At 34.7% G+C, this 26,742-nt stretch overlaps 2 protein-coding genes across 3 annotated transcripts in view; both read right to left on the minus strand.

Annotated features, from left to right (window-relative positions):
* LOC124153924 overlaps positions 1-11,426 on the minus strand; it is a 29,145-nt gene extending 17,719 nt beyond the window's left edge. Inside the window, exons 1-4 of one of the 2 annotated variants that reach the window (XM_046527333.1) lie at positions 11,255-11,426; positions 7,780-8,002; positions 5,296-5,348; positions 2,095-2,286 (exon numbers count right to left, since the gene is read on the minus strand). In XM_046527333.1, coding sequence (XP_046383289.1) covers positions 2,095-2,286; positions 5,296-5,335 — 232 coding nt within the window. In that variant the 5' untranslated portion in view covers positions 5,336-5,348; positions 7,780-8,002; positions 11,255-11,426. The remainder of the gene's footprint in view (positions 1-2,094; positions 2,287-5,295; positions 5,349-7,779; positions 8,003-11,254) is intronic. The other variant, XM_046527332.1, reaches the window with a different exon arrangement.
* Positions 11,427-13,719: 2,293 nt separating this feature from the next.
* Positions 13,720-26,742, minus strand: part of LOC124153925 — a 148,648-nt gene continuing 135,625 nt past the window's right edge. The window contains exon 5 of the mRNA XM_046527334.1: positions 13,720-17,495. Coding sequence (XP_046383290.1) covers positions 17,392-17,495 — 104 coding nt within the window. The 3' untranslated portion in view covers positions 13,720-17,391. The remainder of the gene's footprint in view (positions 17,496-26,742) is intronic.

The raw sequence follows: 26,742 nt of genomic DNA on the forward strand, positions 1-26,742 counted from the left end.
TTATTTGTTTTGGTACACATTAAACCTTTTGGGAAAAAAATTATTGTGCGTTACTTTCCGATCTGCCCTAATACTAAACTTCCTCATTTTTGTAGATAAACAACACAGGCAAAAATGCAGTATACAGAGCACCACTTTAGGGAGAATGGTTTTTAGAAAAAAAAAAAGAAAAAAAAAAAAGAATGCTCTTATGAGGTATATTAAAACTTTCCAAAATATTTAATATTTCTTTAGTACTATGGATTAAGATTACATGATAACACCTTTGAACTATTTTAAGAAAACTCCTTCTAACTACCTTTTTACCATTTAAAAAATCAAAGAATGAGTAAAATTTAATAAAAAAAATATTTTTAATTTCAAGATGTTCTCTCCATAAAAAAATAAGGTGCACCAATCAAATATATTGCCAGTGACGAGATAAAGAAGTACCGCTACACCATTCTATTTTTTTGTGTGCTCTTTACTCTTTCGACCCTAGAAGCTTAACGTTTATGTTTAAACACTGTTTAATGATTTTATGCTGTAGCAAAATAAACAAGGAGTAAAACTATATATTACACAACCCTAAGGAGCTTTGGTAGAATTTCTTAGAAATTCTTAAAGTTCAGCGTTCTACCATTTTTTTCCACTGATAGCAGGAAAGTTGTAAGACACCCTTCTTAAGTGGTTCAAATCAGCTAACACATTCATGCTCAAATGGCCATAGCAAAAAATTTGAAGGAGTGGGTACGCATGCATTATGCATGCATTTGTTAAATATTGTGGAGAAGGGCTGGAAACACTTGATCCACCTTTCCTCCCATCTGCTACGGCTTTGCATATAAATGAAGCATCATTCAAAACGAAGCCTGGCACTAACACAAATCTACTGGTACACTAATGTTAAATGCACAAAGCAGCATATCCACTGCGTAGCAATTCTAAAATACCCTTATTTTCCAGGTTTTACAGGGTCATTGATTGTTTTGCACTATGCTATTTAGTCCTAAACCAATGAATTTTTGGGGTAAGCATTGCTAATGGAGCAAAATTAATGACAATAATAGACAAACAATGACAAATTGTTTTCAAGTAATTTTAATGTGGTGTGAATCATTTGAGATGATGGAAACAAGCAAGTTACCTCAATTAGATGAGGTTCAAGAAATGGTGTACATATTCTAAAATAGGTATTTCAGCTCACAGATTAAAACTTGAGCAAAAAGCAGCTCAAGAATATATAATGATATTATCCTGTTCTTTAAAAATGATACCATGCCGGACACACTTCAACACCTCCTATAATAGAAGGGTGTCTGAAATACTTTCAACATGACACTGAATTTAACGCTATGAAATTCAAGTAAAAACCTCATTGATATATAAATAAAGTCGAGAAAACAAACAATTCTGGTAACAAGTTTCCAAATATAAGGTGTACATTGTGTGAATATGAGAAGTATATCAAACAAGTAACTAAGCTAATAGAAAATAACTGCCATGAAAAGTAATTCAAAGAGGAGCTTCCTCTAAAGAAATAAGATAAAGAATTTAACTCAGTGGTTGAACCATAATCTAATCAACAAGAGTCCAAACCAGTTTTGCCATCACAAATATGATTGTTTTTCATGTCACTAGCAGAATTCTATAAGTATTCCATGTTTTCCAGGTTAGTGGATGGCCTGACCAAGGTATGTGAAGCAAAGAGCGATGATGATGATGCACGTGATGATGTTGTTTGTAAAAATGAAACGCATCGTGTTAAAATAAAATCCAGTGGATAGCAAAGTCTAATTTTACTAATAACGTGAAGCAAAGTCAAGTGGTAGACATTAAGTTTAGTAGCGCCAAGTAGGTATTACACAGTGCTGCCCAGCCAGGGAAACAACCAAACGTCCACCTTGCCAATTTGAATTCAGCCACACTCCAAGCATTCAACCACAATTTTCACCTTTCTGCTGAGCCTCTAAGAGTTTTCGCCTGACCAAAATCCACATTCCCTGACCAACATAAACCCCAGAATGGCCCCAGACTGGGCTGAATTGCAAACTAATCAGCATTAGGCATAACAGCACACAGAATGAATTATATAATTCCATTTATGTAATATACCTCCTTGAGGCCCATTATTAGGTTGTAGTAAATCACTTCGCCACCCAGCCTCCTCTGCCTTCTTCCTCTTTCTCTCCTCTGCATCATCCTGTGATTGGGCATTCTCAGCAGGTGCAGGTGCAGGTTCACTGCTTCCAGGCTGTTCTGGAGCTCCAGGAGTTGAAGAATCCTGTAGAGAAGTCCCTATAGCCTCTGCAATAATATCAAAATCAAAACCTTAAGTATGATAACCATAAAAACAAAATGAAGTGCATCATTTACAGCTTGCGCCTATAGATGATAATTATCTTGAACATGGAGAGTTTAGAATCAACGAGTTTTTGTCTCCCCAGAATGGAATTCCAGTACCTAAAAGATGTGGAATCCAGAAAATTCAAAATCCATAATTCTTCAGCCATAGTGATGACATTTAAATAAGACAATTTATTTTTAATTTTAAATGCAGACACTGTAGTACTAAGAAAACTTTCCATAATGGAAGAAGAAAAGCATCACTTTGTACGGTTCATCTCATGAATTTTACAAACCACAAACTAGGTTTCATTACCTCACCTGAGATGTAAGTAAGTCACAAAAATCAGTTCATGCATTTTAAAATTCATTAAATGAGTTAAATTAAGTGTAATTCTTCATCTCCATGAACAAAGTAGTTTTCTATTTTTGCAATGTTTCCTCAATAATGACCCATTCCTGTCACACTTGTTCTTATCTGCCCAAATAAAATACATTTGTATCTTTAAGCATAGAAGGTTTGGTTGAATATACAAGTATTTGTCCGGTGACACAATTTCGTTGTTAATATGACCAATACTAAGTAATTGGCCTTGTGCTGCTTATACATAAATAAGAACAACATTCTTATAAAGGTCAAATACATTTTTTCAATGCTAATTTTGACCAAAAATTATAAATGAACTAAATTATAAGTCTAGATGTTATATCACATAATGAAATTATCACTATGCGAAAAGTAGGGATGATACGTCTGAACAGTCGAATAACTGAATACCTCAAATAATTTTACACTATTCGATAATGTTATCACACAATGTTATAAATTATTCGAATTTTAAGTACACAGCACAGATTGTCCCTGATTCAATTTAAATCTGTTGACAATGATCAGGTCTTACATGACGGTTTGCACATTTGGTTGGTTCATTCTTTAATAATATTTTTGCAAAAACTTATCATAGAAAATAAGCATTAAAATATGTATAATCCAGATGACTCCATGAGAACAACACTGAAAAGAATGTATGCATACCTTCAAAAGCACGTGCAAAGGCATGTAAATTTTATATTTATAATTTTAGTATTTCAAACAATGCAGTAAAGCAATACTAATAATATAACCTTCAATATGCATATAAGAAAGAACAAAAGCGTTGCGGTGCTTCATGTGCACAAGTTTGATGTAATCGTGGATGACAGTTGCGTCGGGGTTTGGGAGCCATATTGAAGTTGGATGACTAGTAAAGTGTTCAGGCTTTGTTATTTTAATTTTCATTTGTAATTTAAATTGGTGGAAAAATGCATATTCAGTAATGCAGTATTTGATTTTCAAGTGAGGTATTCGCAAAAAAATTAAGTAAGTATTCGTATTCGATATTCGAATTCGAGAAAAGTGCTATAAGACCCATCTCTAGTTAACCTTTGTTATTCCAATGAAAAAAACTTGTATAACAGGAGTATTATCCATTGAAGACGGAGATCATGAGTATTTATTGCAGCTTACGGTAATGCTAGGTCAGCCGTTGGTTCTATGCCACAAATTGTTAAACAACTGAAAATGGAGTGCTGGGAAATGAAAAGTACAACAAAATGATTAAATATATTGTTTCGCTTCTAGTACTGAATAAATATTCAAAGTTCCATGAACTTAAGCACTGGTGACAGAGAACCATGCATCCACATGTGTACAATGCACGGCAACATGATCACATATTTAAGATGCATCAATCCACTGCGGGACGTCATTTATGAAACATTTCACTTAAAATTGTGCTTTTAATGAACGCTCATCAAATTTGCACTGAAGTTAGATAGATCCAAAAATAATTTTATACTAAATTTCATTTCTGGACACTGAGTACTTCAGAAGTTATCCACACTTTCTTTCCACATTGTGAGACACCATTCCAATCAAAAGCTAATCTGATTCAATGCCAAAAAGCTCATTATGCAGCCTTGTGTCTTCATCCCATTTGTAGCTCTGGCACATTTAAAGCCGATAATAGCCCAAAGATTAAAGAAGAAACCAAGCCCGCCGGAAGGGCAATCATTGCTTATTGTCAGAAACCTTGCTTGGAGAACACATTAGATGCATTACAGTAAGGTTCGAAGCTGGTTGCGACCAGGGGTGAATTTTCACAGACCTGGTGGCTCGCCTCCTTCCACCATATCTAAGGTGGGCTGGCGACTGGAACTTGAGTTCCAATAGTTGTGAAGAGCAAAAACAAAATAAGGATTCAGTAATTAGTATACATCCCTGACTCAGTAAAATTTGAGAGATTCATGATACAATTATAAGCAGACATGGTGTTGCTGCATGGACTAGTTGTCGGTTTTGGCAATGCACTAGCCTTGGTTGGTGATCTTCTCCAATATTCGACCCCTTAGCACACTCTCCCTCAACTCATCACCGTTCATTGCAATACTCTACAATGTTTGTACATGAAACCTTACTATTATCTTACTTAGTTCGTAATAATGTAGATTCCCTGTACTTATACATGTAAATTTCAAATGTACAGCAGAAAACTTCACTGTAGAAAACTTTTGCTCTATGTTATCTATAATACGGCTCTACTTTGGTTAATGTAGTGACATTGCATTAAAAAAATATTTATTCTGAACATGGCTAAAAAATTAGTTATAATTCAAATGAAATGGAGAGCTGAGAAATTTTGATTATTAAACTCATGAAACCCTGGCTGCAGGAAGATGCTACTAATATCTTTGATTTCAACCCATTATGCTAAGTTAGAGTGAATGATGCCTAAGATGATGATAAGTGCTAATGATGATGTAATAAGTGTTCAATTACAAATTATGCAAAACAATTGCAATACTGCAAAAAAAATTGGGTGATGATAAATGAGTAAATTAAGAGCAAGCCTAAATATACACTCTAATATTAATTTAAGCAAGAGACTCTGTTAACACTTTGAGAAATCGGCTATAAACGATTTAACTTACCTTCATATGATGGAGGTTGATCTCCAGGATTACTGGCCATTACTGTGAGTGCACTGGAAGTAATGAAAAATTCCAAAATCTTCATAATAATTCAATTTTAAGGCCATTGGCACAATCACCACTTACGTAATCATGGCAAAAGAATTCCAGAGGCTGTTACTCATTTTAGCCATTTACGCAGAAGGTTAAGGCAACATAATATAAAAAGCAATTAACATTTAGGGAATGCTAATAAATTTAGAATTCACTAGTTTTTCTAGCACTATGCTACTCATATTAAGACTACTGACTAAAATGAACTATGGTATGAAGGAGTCACACCAATGCTTTCAACTGACCTATTGTATTGCCTCATCAACGATTAACATAATCTGGGCATTTAAATCTACTACCAATGATTACTGCTAGTTCATGATCATTCGAGGCCATTCAGTAAAAGCAGAGTGGGATGGGAAGGCACGAAAGAAATTCCAACTTTTAAGTTAATGCATTGCTTTCATATATTTATGAAAAGCTGTGTTCTGATGAAACAAAAACAATTTATATGTAAGTAGTGTAGTGTAAAAGAAATTTATTTCTGCACCATATTGAAAACCAATGATGCACAATACACAATTACAGATGAAGTTCATGTAGGAATATGTAGGAATGTCTGCCATGGGTGAATAATGAAAAGAACCCTTGTTTTATTATAGCTTTTCTGAAATCTACACTAAAAATTATCTTCCCAGAGAATATGTACACATCTTGCAAAGTATTTCTCTAATTCATCAACCAACTAGTTTTATTGTTCTTTTCTTTACTGCCAACCAGACTGGAAAGCCAAAATTGTTGTCAGATATTAATTCCATAGGATTTACAGTGTGACTAGGTCTAGGAAATTTCAGCTCATTAACTTATAATACAAAGCATTATATTGAATAACATTGTCAACAAAAGGTCAAGTCCTGTGATATGCAGAACTGATATTGTATACAAAATTTAACAGCACACTGAAGTACAACCAACAAAGTAAATTATGCGCATTTTAAGATAGGTAACAGGAGGATTAGACAGGAAGTACATGATTATCATCTTCAAATAATGGTCACCTAGGTACTTATGGCTTCAAGAGGTTACTTCTCGTAGAAGGAATTGTTACTCAACCTTTGCAAAATGAAATTTACTTAGGATTACTAAACACTGAACTTTTATAGAAGATGATAAATCAATTAGCCACCTAGCTTATGCTACATATCAACCTAAATCACCTCTACAAAGCACGGAGCATTTCCATTTTTTCTAATACATTTTATGCGATTTGTAGCACTGGTTGCGCAATGATGCTGAGTAGGTATAACAAGAATGCATTTCTTATATCATTGGTGCTTAGCATAGAAATAGCCTACCAATATTTAGTGGACCTCCTGAAAATGCTCTTATCACAGATAAAACCAACACCAACTTCCAAAAGCTAGACTTGTGGGAAGCAAGTAAATTGGTCGGCACACTCATTCATTCTGTTTATATACACATTGTGCACTCAAACTAGGGGTAACCCTACAACATCAGCAGACTATTCTATATATTATATAAAGAGGGAAAGGTTAGATAACAGCTCACGACATTTGACACAACCAACTATTACATGCTTAAAACAATTCTCCCTTAACAAATAATATACAAAGGGCAACAAATGTTTGACTAAGTTAGTCCTCTCCACAGCCTACCTCCTCCGAGAAAATAAATGTAAAGCCAAAACTTTGTCTGTCTATTTATTCGTCTAAGGAGATGACCAGTGGCTTTAATACAATAGGGCAGCAGGGTCATTGCCCAAAGTCCTTGGTAGTTAAGGGTGCCCTTTATGACACTAAAAATACCAATTTCTAAGAGTATCATATTGCTAGCAAGAGGGTTAATTGTTTAAAAATTAGGCTTGAATATATTTTCGTAGAATAATATAATATGTATTAAAAATGTGATATCCTGGGGGCAGGTGTGCATTTTCCCCACTTGGATCATCAACCTCAGGCCACTTGTTAGCTTATCTGTAACAATGCCTCAAGTGATTGCATTTTAAAATTGAATAAAATGTTAAAAAACACATCAAAACTGTTAGCAAGTTAACAAAATACAAACATAGCCATGAAAAAGAAAGGATGTACTCAAGTACAATTTGCCCTAGATCTTACACCCTGAACCAAAGTGCAAAAGATAGAAAAGTAATTGATTTAATTCATTAAAAACCCTTACATCCCATGGTTTACAAAATCCACGACCAATTTGATTACCAATGGTACAGTCACATGCTTTTTAACACTGAAATAACACTTAAGTCCACACCAAAGAGCAGATATGAAACACAAAGATTTGGAAATTTTACAGGAGCTGATATGGAGGAAATCCCCTGAAATATATGGCCAAACATATTGGGTACAACAATCATATTTATGGAGATATACTCCATGATTTTTAAGTTAATAGATGAATCCCATTAACTCTTACCTGCATGAGAATAATTAAGAAATGGCCATCAATATTCAGATTATAAACATCCCTCAGCTGCTCTTAATGGGACATTGAAGAGAAACTTTTGGAATGGAACAAAGCAATTCAATTTGGGTCATCCAACACCAACATGCTGCAGCTCTTTACAACACCACCTTGTGCATGATAGCAGGCCAAAATTTATATCAAAGCTGAAGTATTCCATAGCTTCCTTAGGCACCTAAAATCACCCAAAAGACCATATAAAAGCTAAAATATACACAAAAAAGAATATTAGAACTGTGAAAATTTCAACATTTAACGGGAAAGACAGTACAAAGAAACTTCCACCAGATTTCAGGTAAAAGATTCTGTGTGTTTGGAAATCGATAAAAATATTTGTCATTCTAAAAATATTCTGATATCACCGCTACCAATGTGCTCCTATTGATGAATCCATTGATGAATAATTTGAAATTACCACTACATTCAAAATGAGATTCAGGATCAAAGTATCAAATAATGCAATTATCACTGATAAATGCCAGCTTTAGCCATCCAAATTCACATTAAAAATAGGTATGTACCTATTTTTAATGTGAATTTTTTACCTATACCTGTACAGTAAGTTTTTTTTTTTAACTTTGTGAAGTACTTTCAGTCAGGGATATTAAAATAAATATAGTAACAGAAGCATGTGGATTACCATTTAGTCTGAAAAATATTTTTGCAATTGAAATGACAAAAGATTTTGGTGGAACGGAAAAGAAATTAGACACATTGCTCCAGCAGGGATCATTGTAAAAGGAAAAATGAGCTCTCAAATGATGTATCAAGAGCATTCCTAAATTGAAAAGGAAAACTTATCTTGATAAAGGAAAGTAGACACAATAAGTGACAAAAATAGAAATTGGAAAGGGTTGAAAAAGCTGGCCTGCATGTTTACATCACTGGATGTATTTATGTATGTACTTATTTTCGGGTGAACTAAAATTAAATAGGGCTTTCTGAGTAAGCATAGGTAGTAGGCTTCATCTCATTTCCACACAAGTTGAGAATATAGGAAAAAATTCTATGGAACTTATTAATAGCACCTTTTATGGGTCAGTGATGAAAGGTTTTGAGCCCAATCTATAAAATATGATTGATGTAAACAGATAAAAAATACATGGAAATGAAAATGTGCAGGAGCATTAGATTATTTTGATACAGAGACTGATGCATTAAAATATGAGCCACCTTTTTTCCACAAAAATTTTTTTTGTAAATGTTCAACATTGTCTCAATAAAAGAATCCATTAGGTTTATTTACACCTTGATTACGAACACCAAATGAAAACATCAAGTACATAATAAGTGATCAAGTATTCATGTTTTTTGAATGATTTGCATGCAAACATATTTAACTTTAATACAAGCAATTATTACTTAACTGTTAATGACAAACTTTTTCAAACAGAAGATATTATGCAAGACCCATGTACCCAATTTCCACACATAATGGTTATTTACTTTTCCCTGTAGTAGTTTTGTGCGGCAGAAGATAAAATGGAACAGTTAAGAATTAGTGACATGTCGACTTAAGTTTTCTGAAACACTATGCTCCCTAATAGAAAGTTATTAACTTATATACATTGATCAAATAAAATACATAAATAAAAAAACAAATATGTACCAAGATAAAAGAAAAGTGTGTGCCGTTGTGTCAAAGGCAGAAGTATTTCTGGCAATTCTTACTGAATTTCCAAAAACTGAAAGGACACACAGCATGGAACTACATAACCAAAAATATTTTTGTATCAGTATATGGATGTTACTGGCTCGTACAGCCTCTTGATCCTCTATTATCACTGTTTTACAAGATGATAATGTAATTGAGGCAGCAGAAATTTATTGAAAAGAATGGAGGACAACTACCTTAGAGTATGTCCAACTTTGGTACCCCATACTATCCAGCTAATTAAGTGGGCTCTAACTAGTTCTACCAACACTGCAGTCCTGCAAACTGTCTGTCAAAAATTTGGCTCATTAAAATTTGCTGCGAGGATGATATAATTTTATCAGCCTACAAATTGTCGAATTATGTAGTCTTAAAGAAAATATTCAAAGATAACATGGCGAATGTGAGCTTCAGGAGCACACAATCAATGAACATTAAATCAAACGTATGCTTTATTGATACATAAAATCTTGGGTAATAAAGCAATATGTAGTAGTAGTAAACCTAAAAGTCTAACAAACTTGATAGCTTTATTACAGGCTGTACACAATTTTTTCTGACTTTCACACTGTTAAGTTGCCACAGAAGGTAAAGATAATGCTGTGTGAATCGGGGGCGATGTGGAGGACAAAAGATCCCTTAAGTCTCATGGATGCACCAAGGAGGGAAAATAAGTTTAACGGCTGCTTATGATTTGCCACTAGAGCATTCCTGTTTGCTGACTACATTGATGCCATGGCCTTCAAAGAGGTACCTGTCATAAGAGGGTTGGTATAGTTCCAACTATCGACTGATTTGTCTAATGCATCATTTATTACAGCAATGAAACACGTGAGATTTACAAAATTGACCACATATCAAATACTTAGACGCCGCTGCATACATATAGCTGCAGATCAGTCCTTCATGGGAAGTTGCCCTAGCAAACAGGATGTCATGACATTGTTCAGGCCTTATGCAGCTCTTTATGCTTACAGGGTGATATGACATCCCAAACGATGCACGAGGTTAGGCATTTTGTCTATTACCCATATACATGACCTCAAGAATCGATTCCTTTGTTAGGAAAATAAGTTCAAAGCATCAAAAACAAAAAGTTAAGAGGGCTCATTGACATGCTGTAATCTCACCTCGCCCGGAACCACACATGCACACGTAAGCAAAATGTACAATGAAGCTCAAGAATTGATCAAGTTGAGGATAATAAACCCGTTCCTAAGGCGAGGCGAGGTACTTTCTCCAGATAGATATTATCGATGCTATGCTAATAATTTACAAGAATAATTCATGGATGACAAAAATAATTAAACTTGGATACTAATCAATTAAATTGAGTGCACTCGGTATTACTTACAAAATATGTAGCGAAATAAGGACATAACGATTCTTTCGCAACAAATGGCTTATGTTTTCCTGCGGAGTCACAACTCAATAATTAAAATTATCACTGCAAGTTTCACATCCGCAACATCAAATGGAGGTTTAAGTCAATTCATTGCATTGTTCAGGTCTTCATTAACAAATTGGAAATTACATATGCCTACATGGGTAAAACGGTATATTTTTTACAGTGGTATGGGTGATGACGTTCCACGTCAGCCTCACTATTTAGAAATGCAGAAGGAGGTAGTCCTTTTAAGATGAATTAGCTCCCTTCCTTAAGTTTATTCGCGTATCCCACTAAAGTGGCCCGCATCATGTTTTAAGTAATGGAATCAACATTCAGTTCAACTAAAATGAACAACAAATATGAAGGCTTAACGCGAAACTTACCTTGATTATTGGGCTGCAGCTGACTTGACACGAAACACACTCCTTATTTACTAAATGACCTCCGAATACTTCCCACTCCGTTTGGTATTTAGCGTTAATTCAGCGCAGTCACTGACAACCATTCACAGACGTAAACCTCCCTTAAATTGTCCATAACCAATGCACCAATGAACAAGGAGTACGTAAGATGGATTTTCTGCCTTCATTTGTCTCTCCGGCTGAAAGCGCGCATTCGATGCACAAAACCACACAAAACTTTTCATTGGTAATATTATTTTGGATCATTAAAGCTTTTTTTGCCGGTATAGTGCGTTTATGTTTAGTAAATTAAATTTGTTGTGGCTATTGATTTTTCCTTGCACGCTAGAAATGATATTTTGTGTCTAAATTTTAATTTTAGCATTCCAGTGGAAAAGTACATCCTATCAAATCGAGGCCTCTCTCGTCTCCATATCGAGACGGCCTTGATCAAACTCATTGCACCTGGTAATTATTCAAAGAAGATAGGTATGATGGATTTGAACATGTTCAGAGATGAAATTCTAAGGTCGTGTAATGCACAGTTGATTCATGGCAAGTTGATTTTGGAAGGGTCGTAAATGTAGACATAAGTGACATTAACTATTCAATAAGTCAAGTACATGGCCTCATGTACAGATTAGGATAAAAAAGGATTTGTTCAGAAGATAAAGGCACAGTAGAACCTTAGTTGCATGACGCTTACAATCCAAAGAAAATTCATGCAATTGAGGGTGTCGTACATATATATGTGCCTTACTTTAGGAGGCCAATTTAATATTATTTCAAACTAAACTCATGTGATAAACAATGTTATTTCATTTTAATATTTGGGGGTTCAGAAACAAATTTTCAATACACAAACAAAAATTTATCAAAAAGTATTTACACCTTTTCTATGACTCTACCAACTTTGCAGTCTTGAACAAAAGTTATAAATATTTTTCTCCTAAAAACACAAATTCGGTAGAAGAAACATAGGTAGTTTGCAAGGTTATTTGGCATAAATGTAGACAATATATCTTGCACTTTTTGGTAGTTTTAATGGAGCATCTAAAATTACATAACCCTGTTAGTGCTGACCATGCATCTTCCAGGGGCAGATTAAACCTTTCACACCGAATGTCAAGTGGAGTCGATGAGCATTTTCAGATACAGAAGACCTTACGTTAGGTAAAGCTGGTGTGGATTTTTCAACGCAAATGACCGGATGACACTATAGCTGGCAAGTGGAGGGAAGTGACCGCTAAGGTAGCAATGGTCAGATGCATTCAGGCCCTGCATGAGACCCAGCTTAGCGAGACCTCAGGGCCACTCCTTGGCAACTAAGCCCAACTCTCCCACTTATTTATAATCCTCCTCACTGCATAAATCCATTGTGAAGTGGTTAGTGTCAATGGTTTATGCAAATTAAAATTGTTTCATACTCCCAATTCTTTTATACTTAGAAATGATGTTTTAATTTTTTGCTGTGAGCAAGCAATTTTTAAACGAAGTTTTAATTCTTACTTTGTGTTCCCTAAATTTGTTATTATCAACACTAGAAATGAATTTAAAATTCCACAATGCTAAAAAAATGTTAGTTTTTCTTATAGAAGAGTAAATTATTGGAAATCAAGAACAATATTTCGTTTAAAAAAACACTAGTAATGCAGTAAGATGACCATGTACACATGCTAAGATAGGCGTTACATGGTCTCATAGAATATTCCAGTGACAGCGGTAATGGTCGGGTGTCCCATTAAGTTGGGTCCCAAATAGAAGAGATGAGAATACCACAGCAACTCCTCCCAAAAAAAAGTGTTCTGTACAGGGAGGTTTTAAAAATATTCTTATGCTACTCGTAGCATAGAAAACGTTTTCCTCTCCTAGGCACCGGCAGGAAAGGGTTAAGGTAATCGTTTTGGGGAAGGGGGTGCTCTTGACTACTTTTAGTGGTGCCTTGGTGGTATGCAATTTCCCACTCAGCAATAGTGCATTTGAGGTCTGTCATGCATAGACAAGTGGCTTTTAGATATTCATAAATTATTTTTAAACATTTTTTTATTAAGGTGGCAATTAAAAACTCTCACTGGAGGGCCACTCCCCAACCACCTCCTGAATCGACCTCAGCCTCCGTTCTTTAGTACATACTAGCTGATGTAATTTAACAAAATGTTGCACCTAGGGAAGAAAACCTGACTTAGTTATTTTTTATATAGCTTTATGCAGGTTTATTTGCATCATTTAAGTTGAACTAGTCGATATAATGACATAAATTTAAACTGCCTGAAAAATAAATCTAATATTGCTGTGCAATAAAATGTCTCAGACTACATAGGAGCCAATTTGTCAGAATGCTGCACTGTTTTTCTGAGATACATAGATGATATATTAGCCTGATGCACTCCAAGAGGGTTAAAAAGTGACAATACAGTGGGAAAAGCTCACGAAAAATAAAATGCACATTACACCAAATAGGTATTTTTATTGCAAGACAATATTTTAGAACATGCACTCATAATCTATTTCACAGACTGCAAAATGCAACCTCATTTTTCAAGTTAAAAAAAACTCCTACAGGTTTCATCATGTTCTATTATACCAGCAGACAAGTGTAGTCATGCTACTTTTCCATAAATATATTTCAACATAATAAGGCTATGTATGAGCCAGTGGTTAATAGTAATTTAACACACAGTCCACAAGGATTTTTTCATTGTTTGATGATCCATAGTGTCAGCCTTAAAGGCTGCAATGCATTGTCCTATAAATATGGGTATATACATGTAGTAACATGAGGCACAGCTGCAGCACACATTCCATATGTATAAAACTTTGATAAAAAAAATTAGCCTTTCAGTAATGGAATACACTTCAAATGTAGACTAGAGAAGTACAATATATTTAATATTATATACATAGATTATTTTCTTCATTTATTTACAGCCATTAACATTGGGAAATAAGGTTCAACAATTCGATGAAAGACTATTTGACAATTATCTTCAATAAATCATTCATTACTTTTTATGTATGAATAGAGATGATCTCACTGAAATTTTACCATTTCTGCATCAGTTCAGGAAAATATTTTTTACAGCTTAAAAGTTACTTGCAAGATTTGAGATTAACCAGTTAAATATTTTAATTACTGTTTGAATCCCTTTCCCCACTGATCATAGTTCAGCATTGAAAAGTGAAATTTGAAGGAATGCAGTAGTTTTCTTGAGTGCGCTGTTTTTCAGAAAACACGGGAAGTTGTTCATGAGAGAAAATGCTTATAATACTCAGCATACACAGTATCACAATAAAGCTCATTTCAAAATTGGCTTGTGAAAGTGCCATTTGATAATTGAATTTTCCTTCAGGGGTTATCATGAATATCCTCAGAAATACATTGAGCTACCTTAATTGTCCCAATTACATATTACGTTGTTGGCATTTCTTACCCATTTTTTTTTTTTTTTGAAGATACAGATTCATTGTGAAAGATTCAGCGGGGAATGACAGGGAAATTATGTTTCATAGCAAAGCTTGAGGAATGAATTACTTTTAATGAGCCATATGCAACAGCATTCTTTTGAACATTTTTTTACCACAGTAAAAGATACTTTTGTTTTATTGCAACTTATTTTGATGTTAGAATCCAATGGTGAAAATTTTAGGTTATAAATTAGTGCATCAAAAGAAAACAGTGACACCCAGAGTTTTCTACAAATCAAGGAATCGACAAGTTTTAATTGTTGTGCTGATGATAAGGAAGTCCAAGAGAGTAGCCGAATTGGGTGGGAAGGGTCAACTAGGTGTATTAACCTTGGATGCAGGTAGTTTGAAAATGAAATAGGACTTAAAGAAAACAACTAATTGCAATCATTATTAGCAAAATGCTCACACTGTTTATAAATGTTAATTACATAAATGAGAAGCTATCAGTACCTTGAGAATCGGGAGATATTTTTCGGCATTTAATGGTCATAATAACCGAGTCTTTCATAGTATTTTGCAACACTAATCTCCTCTAGTTTCCTACAGGCCAGGCATTTTTTAACTGGTATTCAAATGAATCCATTTATTTCCTATGTCTTCAGGGCTTCCTACCCTTATGGGAGAGAGAGAGAGAAGATGTCTTGGGATTCCAATACCTTTCTGAGAGGAAGCCACTAAGAAAACCACCATATCATCATTAATTAAGTTCTTTGTTTCCTTCTTGTGGCATCATTTTGGTGTTTAAGGTGAAGAAAAAAATAAGGTATAAATGCTAAGACAAAATTCTTTAAAACATGAGCATAAAAACAGAACTATCAGAAATTCCCCTGAATTACATCAAAGGTAAAGGGCATGAGAGAAGATGCAATAGCTAGGTATATAGTTCATTTTTCAGAACCATGTTTTTTTATAGGCCATGGAATATATTCTGTGGAGAGGCTGTATATTGGCAGTTGTATTTTATAAGCAGAGCTATTCATTGCAATATTCCATTTATGGGACCTTTTCTGCTACCTCTCCACATCTTTCCACTTGTGTTGATGAGTAAAGTATAGCCCCATATATGGAAAGGTGCTGAGAAAATTTTACCTGAAGGATTTTTGGGCCTGAAGTTGCTTTTAAATTTCACTTGTGTATTTTATTGAGTTTTTTTTTCCTGAACTGGCAGAGCCATTGTTTTCATAAAATATCATTGTAACTTTTCTGTCCATTAAATATTTTAATCAAATTCAAAGAAATAATTACAGCTGATTCTTGGCTGCAAGCTTGTTAAATTATCTGATGTTTTTTTTAAATATTTGTTAAAGTTAAAAGGGATGAAATATACTTACTGAAATTGGCAAAGTATAGCATGCAATTTTTTTTACCACTTCCAATGAAATAATACTGCTGCATTTCCAGGCATCAATCTCTTGAGAAAAAATGCTGAACATTAACATAAATGCGTGTCTTCAGTGTAAATGTGGGGAACATTACTCATTTGTGTCTGCTGGGCTTGCAATCATGGAAGAAAATTAGTTTTCAATTAATAACATTGATTTACAATAGCAATAATTCCACTGAAACAGTTAATACACTTTCTTTAAAATACAGATTAATACCACAGCTTTTTTTTACATTTTAAAACATAACTTCAAAAACTTTTGTCCGGCTCACTTCTCCACAGAAGTAATCTTCTAGCTTCAGAATGCTTATTCACAGTTCAAGTATTCTTCATATGATTAAAACCACTCATACCTATAACATTAAAGGACTGAGACTTTCTCCGGCTCACTGGATTTTAAGTGTAATAAGATATTGGAGCACTGCAACTGTGTTCATATTTGGATGTATATCGAAGTTTTAGTTCATGGTCACTTCAAAAGGATGTATGGATCTGAAAAGAATGCATAACATCCTCTTTAATTGTTATTCATGACTAGTTATATCACGTTACCCAAGTGGTTATAATTTTTTTATTCCTCTCATGAGATGAAGACTTCAGGGCTTTATATGCCACTTTGTCTTACAGCTGAGGGGTTAGAGTATTCATAGGGTTATTTTCACCAAAATCTTTGCTTTACCTGTACTTCTAAACCCATAAAAACTATCAGCACCAGTGAAAGGTGCATTATCATAATCTTAATAGATTATTTTCATTACAACAGTGAATTTTGAAACAAAACGAAGGAAATTTCTTTCAATCTCCATCATACAAAGTATGTATAATTAAATAAATAAACATAGAGAGTAAAACATAACAATGAATCATTAATGGAAATTATTCCAACGGTACATATTAATTAATCATATCGAAAATATAAATCAACTCCCGTAGCTTTAAAAATCCAAACTGCAATGATGATCTCACTCCTGCTCTTAAATATGAAATCTGCAACTAATTCCTTTCTGTTTTATCCACTTTGTATGTCCTCATTTAACTGTAAGTTGTTCTCATGGTTGAGCTTCCAGTTAAATATCACTTTCACACTGTCTTCAACGTACCTATATTATAATGCAGGAGGGAATGAACAGTATCTACCCTCGGCTGTATAGGGGAGCAATAAATGGCATTGAGCACTGCTGATTGTCTACTCAAGTGCCGTTTGAGCGACAGAGGGGGGGTTTCAATTCACAAATGGACACACTCCAGTGTCGTAGTGGTAGCCCTACTACCTGCTCCTTGGTTGGCTGTAAATATAGCTGTAGATGAGCGAGGTGGTCGTGATCACCATTAAACTGAAATGATGATGAGCTGGGGCCAGTGTAGCTGCTCCTGCAAATAAAGCAAGAAGAAAATAAAAAAGATGAAAGAATAAAAAATGAGTTGTTACTCAAAGTTTTTATCCATCTCAAGTAAATCGGAGAGGTGGATCCATCAGTAAATTTGAGAGGGAGGACTTACTTCAGGGTGTAGGCAATATAAAATAAATTTAGTCTATAGATGTTAAATGATGATTTTTATGCCCTATTTGTGACACATTATACAATAAAAAAATAGAATAGTAAGAAAAAACTGCCATTTATTTCCTCTTTTTCTTGTTCAATGGAAGTCCATATATACATTTGTTCTGTTTACATAGCAATAGTCACTGATAGTAGCTATTGGTTGTTTCAGAAAGAATCCTGGGGCCCAACGTGGGAATAATTAAGATACATATGTACAGTGAAACCTCGATATAACGACACCCCACGGTGCACTAATAAACACTCGCTATAGCGAATTGTCGCTTTACCGGAGGTGGAGCAAGTAATAGCCAATATTCCTGTTGTGAACAGATATACAGGAACAGGAGTGGTGCGGCGACAGACAAACATCTATCCGATAAACGTAAGCATAAATCCAGACGAAAGGCGATGTTTTTTTGCATCACTAAATTTCTTTACTCAAATAACGACTAACTATTCAAACAATTTATAAGCGCCGCACTGAGTAAAAATCATGCAAAGTAATGTTTCGTCATCATTATATTTATCGAACGACAGTTTACCACATAAATTTGAGACTGAGCACTCCATTAACTTCATTTCTAACAGATCGCTAGCAATTACAGAGGTAAAGGAGTCTTCATGAAAGTCTTCCGGCGGTGAAACCCTCGCTATGGCGAGAGCCAACACCGAAAGGGTCTCGTAAAAACGAATTTTTTAACACGCTTATTATAGGGTCAATTGACGGTGCATCGGCTATCTCTCGTTATATCGGGGGTGTCGCTATAGCCCGTACTCGTTTTAACGAGGTTCCACTGTATAAAGTTAGTTAATTATTCAGTTAATTTTAATTCTTAAACAAAGGAATCAACTATGAGGTAATAAGTTCTTTTTAGTGACCTGTATTTTACTACATATGTACTTGTGAAATAGTGGAATTTAGGTGCAGCAGATGTTACAATACATTTTATATGACCTTAATTTAATCTTTCTTTACAACTGTAATTTCTAATATCATCCACCTAATAGCTTGCTGGAAATACTGGAAACAAGGTATTGTTCAGAACTAAACTTTGATTATGTGCCCCACTTTAAACATAATTTACCACATTAGACTTCCCATCTTACATTCATTTCTCATTTTTTACCTTCCTAATGAGTAAATTACTGTAAGCAGATATCAAAGTTTACATTTAGTGAGTATTGCTTGATGCACTTCTCAAATTCCCTAATTTTGTCTATATGGCACAACTTGTGTCATGAATCTCCCAAGGGAAGTCTTCAGTGGATCTGCTCTTGAAATTGATGGCAGAGGGAAAAATGTGAGAGAAAACAGTTTACTACTGTTAGGGAGGTTAGGTGTGAAAAAATATGGGTTTGAAGAAAGGGGTTGAGAAGAGCTAGGACGATGATCAGCAAATCAACGAAAAAAGAAAGATATCGCGTAACAGGTCAGAGATCTATTTTTGCTAACGATTCATCTAGAGCATTTTCATTTGAGTAGTCCACGATGAGTCTTTTGATTCATCTATAAAATGTGTAGGTTCAGTGATCACAATAACTTATTTACGAGAATGAAGATGATATATTTCTGAGAAGAAATAGTTTTGCCTCTGTGAATTTTTTAAATTAAAAGTGATTAGTTCAAGGGATGTTCCTACCTATTTCTCACCCAAAAGGAAAGTGCAGGAAATAAACCACCTCCCATATTTCCTGGGAACATGTATTAAGCACGGCAAATCGGTAAAAGTGCTGATTTGCTAGATTTAGTAAATATTGCCTTAATATGTACTTCAAATCCCCCAAAATAAATAGTGAGAAGGTAAAAAATCTTAGTCATAAGCGTGGTTTTTCAATTAAAGTTTTTATTATGGCAATGCAATATTAATGTTTATGCGTTTTTCATTAGAGTTTCATGCCTAATACTTAGCCAAAAGAAATACTAATTAAAATCATGCTGATGTGAGGTACTGCATACCTTCCAGGCGTCACGAAAAGCAATTAAATGCTCTCCACCCACAAAATCACATAATCCTCAGCTGCTGCCAACATAGATTAGTCTTAACACAATATAAATTCCCTATGTTGCACCAGCCGTCAGTCCTCCCTCTCCCCACCTTTATCTAAATATTGGCTTATCATTACCACGCCACCAGTAGTTAAATTTGACTTTTTTGTGACAAAGTGCGAGTTTAAATCTTAAGCTTTCATGCAGAAATTGTCAGAATTAATGGGGGAAGATTTGTCAGGGTCTTGTATGAGGCAATTTAAATCTTATAAAATAATGGGTAAAATTTTTAAACTAAAGATAGACGATAGTATGTTTGCCCAGGAAATTTGAAGATTAAACCGTAAGTTTCAAATAAGTTATTCGTCGCAAATAAAGGCTTTGGCCGTGTTTTTTTTTTTCCGGCAACCATGTTGCGCGCGGCAATTTCGTGGCCCATTATGTTGAGTGCCAAAGTCTGACCAGAAACCGGGGAACTATGGTCCAAAACATGGCCTCCTTTAATACTGCATTAGTATTAAAGGTGGCCATGTCCAAAGCCATTGAAAGCCTCTAGTGGGAGGTCACACCGAAAAAATACAACGATCTAATTTTCTTATTGCGCGAAATCGCAGATGGAGAAGAACTGCCATTCTTACCATTATATCGTGAAATTCACACCCGATTATTATTTTCTAGGTTGAGCTCTACCCTTACACATCGAATTAGCATTTGGCTCATAACGTTAAATTTTATCTAAGTATGCCCTGATAACGTTCAGCATTACTTGGTGTAGCTTTTATGTTAACTTTCGGATGGCGGGAAATTCCAGTGATGTACCAGTCAAACAATTGTTACGTACACACGTCAAATTATTTGCAAAGTCACGTGATGACTATAAGAATTACAATTCAGTAAAACTAGTTTTAATTTATTTTAACTTAAGGTAAGAATTATTTAAAAATGGGGCTAATTGAGAGATGCATCTGCGATTATACAATAGCTGTATAATACAAGTACTTGTGATGAAGAGCTGGATGAATTTTAGGGCTGAGAAAAAGTTTTTGCATCTAAAATAAATTTTTCTTGCACTAAAAATTTACATGCTTTTAAACTGCCCGATAAAAATGTAGGCTCGAGAAATGCTTGTAAAATAGTAACCCGTTCGCATTGTTTTAATTTCACTGAATTTCACGTTTACTGTCAGTGGCATATTACATGATTTTATTTCCAAGGCCTCTTTTCAGGTTCTCATAATAGGGTGGTTTCCTATTATTTTTTTATTGCCTAAATCGAAAGATTATTACTCCTGGAGTACGCATTTCACGCTTTTAGATTTTTAAATGACGATATTTATTTTTCGCGATTAAATGAAAAGTGAAAATTTTCAAGCGCGCGAAAACGCGACGCGTAAGTATGAATGCCGAGAAATCTTTCCGTGTGGCTTATTTCTGGTTCCCGCTGCCGCCCTGTGAGGTGACCTTGAGGCGAGTTGAGCGCTGATACGACGCAGGCTGCTAGCGGGTAGCTGAGTACCCTGCTGGCTGGTAGCGCGTGGCTTAAATAAGGATTATTATAACCCTATCAAACGAAGGAAAATTTCCGACCTTAGGGTGTTTTAATAGGTGATTATTAAGGCATGTTTCCCTGAGCTCTGTGCCTCATGCATGCATTGGTAATCTCAGACGATGTAAAACTCCTATCTACTCGTATAGAAACTAGGTCCCTGCGACGTCACGTGGAGTGGCATCGCATGGGCGCCAATCTGGCCCTTTTCAAATGAGTATAAAAATGGACTATAGCCATTCGTCTAAACCGGTATTTCTAAAACGAAATAATTTGTATATTATGAATACAGTAATGGTGGGTAACGAATCGCAATAAATGCCTTTCGTTTTCTTTGATGAAGGAAACTACCCTATTGGTAACAGTAATTATATTTCCTCTATTCGTAAATAAATTTTCCAAGCTCTTTCGGCCACATCTCATTTATCGCACTTCTATAAATTTTACACGGAATAAAAAATAATGTTTTTCATAAACATGATACAGTCCCCAATTTTTCACTTCGAAATTATTTGATTATTTATTTTTAGTCCATTTCCAGTAGTAGATGATGAGACCCGAAAATAACCTTCCTCTTGAAACATTGACGAAGCACAGTTTCAGCGAATCTTATATTTATGTGTAATTTGATAACGTTTTACTATCAAGTTATCCCTGTAGCAGTAAATTTACTTTTTAAATAAAAATTACTTTATGCCGAAAAGATACGAAGCACGGAGTAATTCTGCGAGTTAGATGGTTTTACTTGACATTAATTCTCGTACATAATTTCAGAGACCAATTTATTGAGAATTTTGCGCTGGAAACTTGTATTCTCAATTATTGTTCGTGTGTATACTTTTATCTACAACAAAACAGCAAAATTCCGACGCAGCTTACAGTATACATCGTAAATTTTCGTTCCACAGCTACTGTGTTTGATAGATTACATTTATTTGTGAAAATGCTAATGACACGCAATATTTATACCAATAGGGTGGTTTCCTATTATTTTTTTACTGCCTAAATCGAAAGATTATTACTCCTGGAGTACGCATTTCACGCTTTTAGATTTTTAAATGACGATATCTATTTTTCGCGATTAAATGAAAAGTGAAAATTTTCAAGCGCGCGAAAACGCGGCGGCTAAGTATGAATGCTGGGATAAGCCCGTGTGACGTCATTCTGGTTCCCGCTGCCGTGGTGTGAGGTGACCTTGGGGTGAGGCTATGAGTGCCGCTACGATACAGGCTGCTAGCAGGTAGCAAAGTACCCAGCTAGCAGGCAGCGCTTGGCTTAAATAAAGATTATTATAACCCTATCAAACGAAGGAAAATTTCCGACCTTAGGGTGTTTTAATAGGTGATTATTAAGGCATGTTTCCCTGAGCTCTGTGCCTCATGCATGCATTGGTAATCTCAGACGATGTAAAACTCCTATCTACTCGTATAGAAACTAGGTCCCTGTGACGTCACGTGGAGTGGCATCGCATGGGCGCCAATTTGGCCTTTTTAAAATGCGGTAAAAATTGACCATTGCCATTCGTCTAAACTAGGATTTCAGGATTTCTAAAACCAAATAATTTGTGTATTATGAATACAATTATGGTGGGTAACGAATCGCAATCAATGCCTTTCGTTTTCTTTGATGAAGGGAACTAACCTATTAAAGGTTTATATTGATTACTTAAGGAATGGTATTGCTTGACTAAAATAAAATGTGACAAATACTTATGCAAGAGAAGTTAATGCTAGGAAAAAAGTATGTATTATGTATATTATAATATAAATATATAATAACTTATAAGTTACGGAACAGGGGGAATTTCTCCAGCGTTGTTAAACAGAAATGCTGCGGGGCGGTGCGCCGAAAATGTGATTCAATTCGAACTTTACGTATTCCATTATGTGCTCAGGCATATTTCTAGTTAATTTTTCCATTTTATGGAACTTAGATAAATGCAACAAAATAAACTCCTTCGCAGAAAAATGGCGCGACATCGAAGATTCCGCTTATCCCTTCTGCTTTGAATTAGGAAATTATGAAAATGAGAATATAAAATAAAGTGGAAAAATAGACCTATGGCCATTTTGTGTTTTCGATTCACGGAAGTGATAATTAGGGCCAATTATAACTCAAAATACTGAAAAGTAAACGAGAGAAACGCCGAAAATGTGTTTGAGTTTCAGATAAAACTAAGATTTACCGATTGTTTAAAGGAGATTTGCAAATGACGAGGTATTGAAAACACTAGGTTTCGGAAAAAAAACTATTAATGACCAAAGGATATTGAGAAAATAAGTTTGAGTTTCTAAGTTTCTTCCTCAATTGGGCGGGGAATCATTTTGATCTAAGCAGAAAAATATTTTTTAAATTTTAGAAAGCTTGAATTCACCGAGATGACTACCTTTTCAACGGTAAAAAAGATAATAACACTAGAGGATCCCTAATGGGAGTAAATTATAATACTATCATATCCGAAAGAAATATAGTTAGCTAAAATTTATCAACAGGAAATTAGGCTAGAAAAGTTAATCCTAGGGAAAAGTATGTAATATGTAGTACCTACACTTAGTTACGGAACAAGGGGAATTTCTCCAGCGATTTTAAACAGAAATGCTGCGGAGCAGTGCGCCGAAAATGTGAATCAATTCGAATTTTACGTATTCTATTATGTACTTAGGCATATTTATTACTTGCCTTACACTTGTAAAACCAGATATTACATTTTTAAATAAACTTAGATACAATAATTTTCAATAAAGTGCTGATTTTGAGGGAAATAGAATTCTTTTTGTTCTGTCTCTTTGTATTCTCATCATAATGTATTCTCATCTTTGTATTCCCTTTCCTTGAAGCCCCTTCCCTCGGAATGTAGGAAGAGAACACACAAAAAACTTTCTCAGAAAAAATAGGAGTGACATTGTAATTTTTCAGGGGAAATCATCATCGCCAGTACGCTCGAGGAAAATTGAAGCAAAAAAAGGAGGGTATAGCTGGAAATAAGAGCTAATTTGAAATTAAATAGAGAAATGAAGAGGTTGGTTCAAATAGATGGACCAGTACTATAAAGAGGATGGGGATTGATCAAAATAAGATTTTTATAACTGATTATTGCAGGCATTAATGTGCGAAACCTTTCCGTTATGGAAAACGAAAGAAAAAAATTTGCTAGGTTCACTAATATATTTGAAAAGCACTACCTGGGTTTGTACTTTCGATTTAACAATGTTGTGATAGATAGGTAGATTATTGACGATGTAACTATGGCGTGAAACTCGGGTGGTGCTTTTTCAAATATATCAGTGAATCTTACAGATTTTATTCTTTCATATTTCATAGATCTTTTTAAGGTGAGTAGTGGATTAAAGATTGGAGAATATTACTATGGTAAGTTGAGTTTCCTTGTTCTCACTGATGTGTCGCGCATTCCATTTCCAAACATTAATTTTTCATCACATGTAACCTCGTATCAGAATCTCTGCAATCAGGAGCGGTTAAGTTATTTAGAAGCGCCGAGGGATATGTTCATTATATTGAATATCGTTCATGAATTTGATGTCACTTGTACCGGCCACGTGAAATTTTGAGGCAGATGAAACTGGCCATATTCTCTGTTAAGTCTCAGCTTGAAAGGCGATAGGGCGCAGGTCCTATTGTCGCCTGGGGAATAATTTAATGTGAACTCTGACATTTAGGCCCCTGGGAAACCTAATGAATGTCTTGTAGTGTTTATTGGGATACGGGTCACCCAAAGGGCTTCCAAAGCAACGAATGTGGAGTATAAATTGGAGTCCTCTCTCAAAACATGGTTAAGTTCAGACATTTGATGTATACCTTTCCAAAGACATTTTCCCTATCAGACTCTTTTTAACGGAAAAAATTCCTCAATTGTGCTAAAATATTTCCATGAAATTCAATTCAGTACGCTTGAAAATGCAATCAAACTCATATAAAATAATGAAATTAACGAATGTTGATTTCCCTGATGAAGGGAAATCTTTTGTACAGATATGCTGCCATTCAGTCAGAGAATATTAATCTAAACATTTGATTGTGCTCATATCGAATTTGACTGAACCCATTATTACCTTTGCATTACGATAATTTCAAGTGATAAAAAAATGTAATTGGAAGTTATATTCGGTAAATGATAATAACATAAATAATAATACCTGAGGAATTATCAGAGTTGAAATTTTGGGGTTAAACCCCATCGCGCCCAAATTTGTATTACAAACATTTGCTCTCATTAAAAATTTTCATTATGATAGTGATATAATATTTGTTCATATCTCTTATTGAAAATAATTTTTATGAATAAACCCTCTCCAAAAAGTCATGATCTAAATTGCATAAGAAATTAATTATACTCAGTGAATTTATTTCCCGTCCAGAGTAATTTTCTCACCAAGCTTCTGCTAATACGAGTCATAAATGACATCATTCTTTACTGTGATGGGGTAGTTTGATACCTTATCACAATCTCTTGTCAACTTTTAGAAGAGTTAATTAAAATAACGATCTCTTTCACTCCCAAACCAAAATATTGGATAAAAATCAGTGTTAGAACAACTATAAAATAAATCATTACTGGTAGAGGAACACCTTTCCGAGAATAAATACAACAGCCGCAGGCATATTCGGAGTAAGAGTTTCCCTTCATACGATACGTTTAATTATCCTCGGGCTGTTTACGCGTTGATGGCTTTCTAGTCTACAACTCTCAATACAAACGCGGTGTCACCAAGGTTGCTGGACCGAAGGCTAGTGAGAGGCATGCCTCAAGCACTTGAAGCTTTGCTTTCCCATATCCTTTGAGGTTAGAGAAGGCTAGATTCTCGGTTACCTGGGAACTGCTCCCACTCTCTGTATCAAGGAAGATGTTATTGTAGTCTCGTTTTAAAAATGTTAATTTCGATAATCGTGAAAAAGATGATATTTATAGGGTTTAATTAATATCTGGAGATTAATAGGGTTTAATTTAATAGGGTATTTATTTCTGTCACTTTAATGTTACCATACAATGTCTATGAGTTTCTTTATTTGATTATTATATATCATTCTAATCATAGCTCATAAGAATATTCACATCATGGCGAAAAATGGAAATAAAATAAAAAATATTCCAATTAAAAATAATTTAATGCATCACAAGTCGTACCTTAGTAGCACCGCGTACCCCTATATCCATATCACTGAGTAAGGAGGGCCTATCACCTGCGAAAATCATTTGAATACAAAATGTGAGAGGTCAGTAAACTCCTGCCGATGTCATTTTTATTTTATGCCATAAAAATAACGCGTTTGGACGTGTTAGGTACGGGGCTATATGTGGTTCATTCTGGACCTATCGTTGGAAGACGATAAATAGATGAAATAAATCAATCAGACTTTAAACTCCATTTTCTTTAATGAGATGGAAATTTGAGTATTCAAATTTTGCATTGTCAGGCTTATGAAAGATTGTCTCAAAGAATTTTTTCTCATCAAAGAAAGGAAGATTGGAGACGATACAACGATACTTATGATATATTCTTTTGAAATAACATTTCAGTGGCAT

Source organism: Ischnura elegans, chromosome 2, assembly GCF_921293095.1.
Source record: "Ischnura elegans chromosome 2, ioIscEleg1.1, whole genome shotgun sequence".
NCBI classification, from domain to species: domain Eukaryota; kingdom Metazoa; phylum Arthropoda; class Insecta; order Odonata; family Coenagrionidae; genus Ischnura; species Ischnura elegans.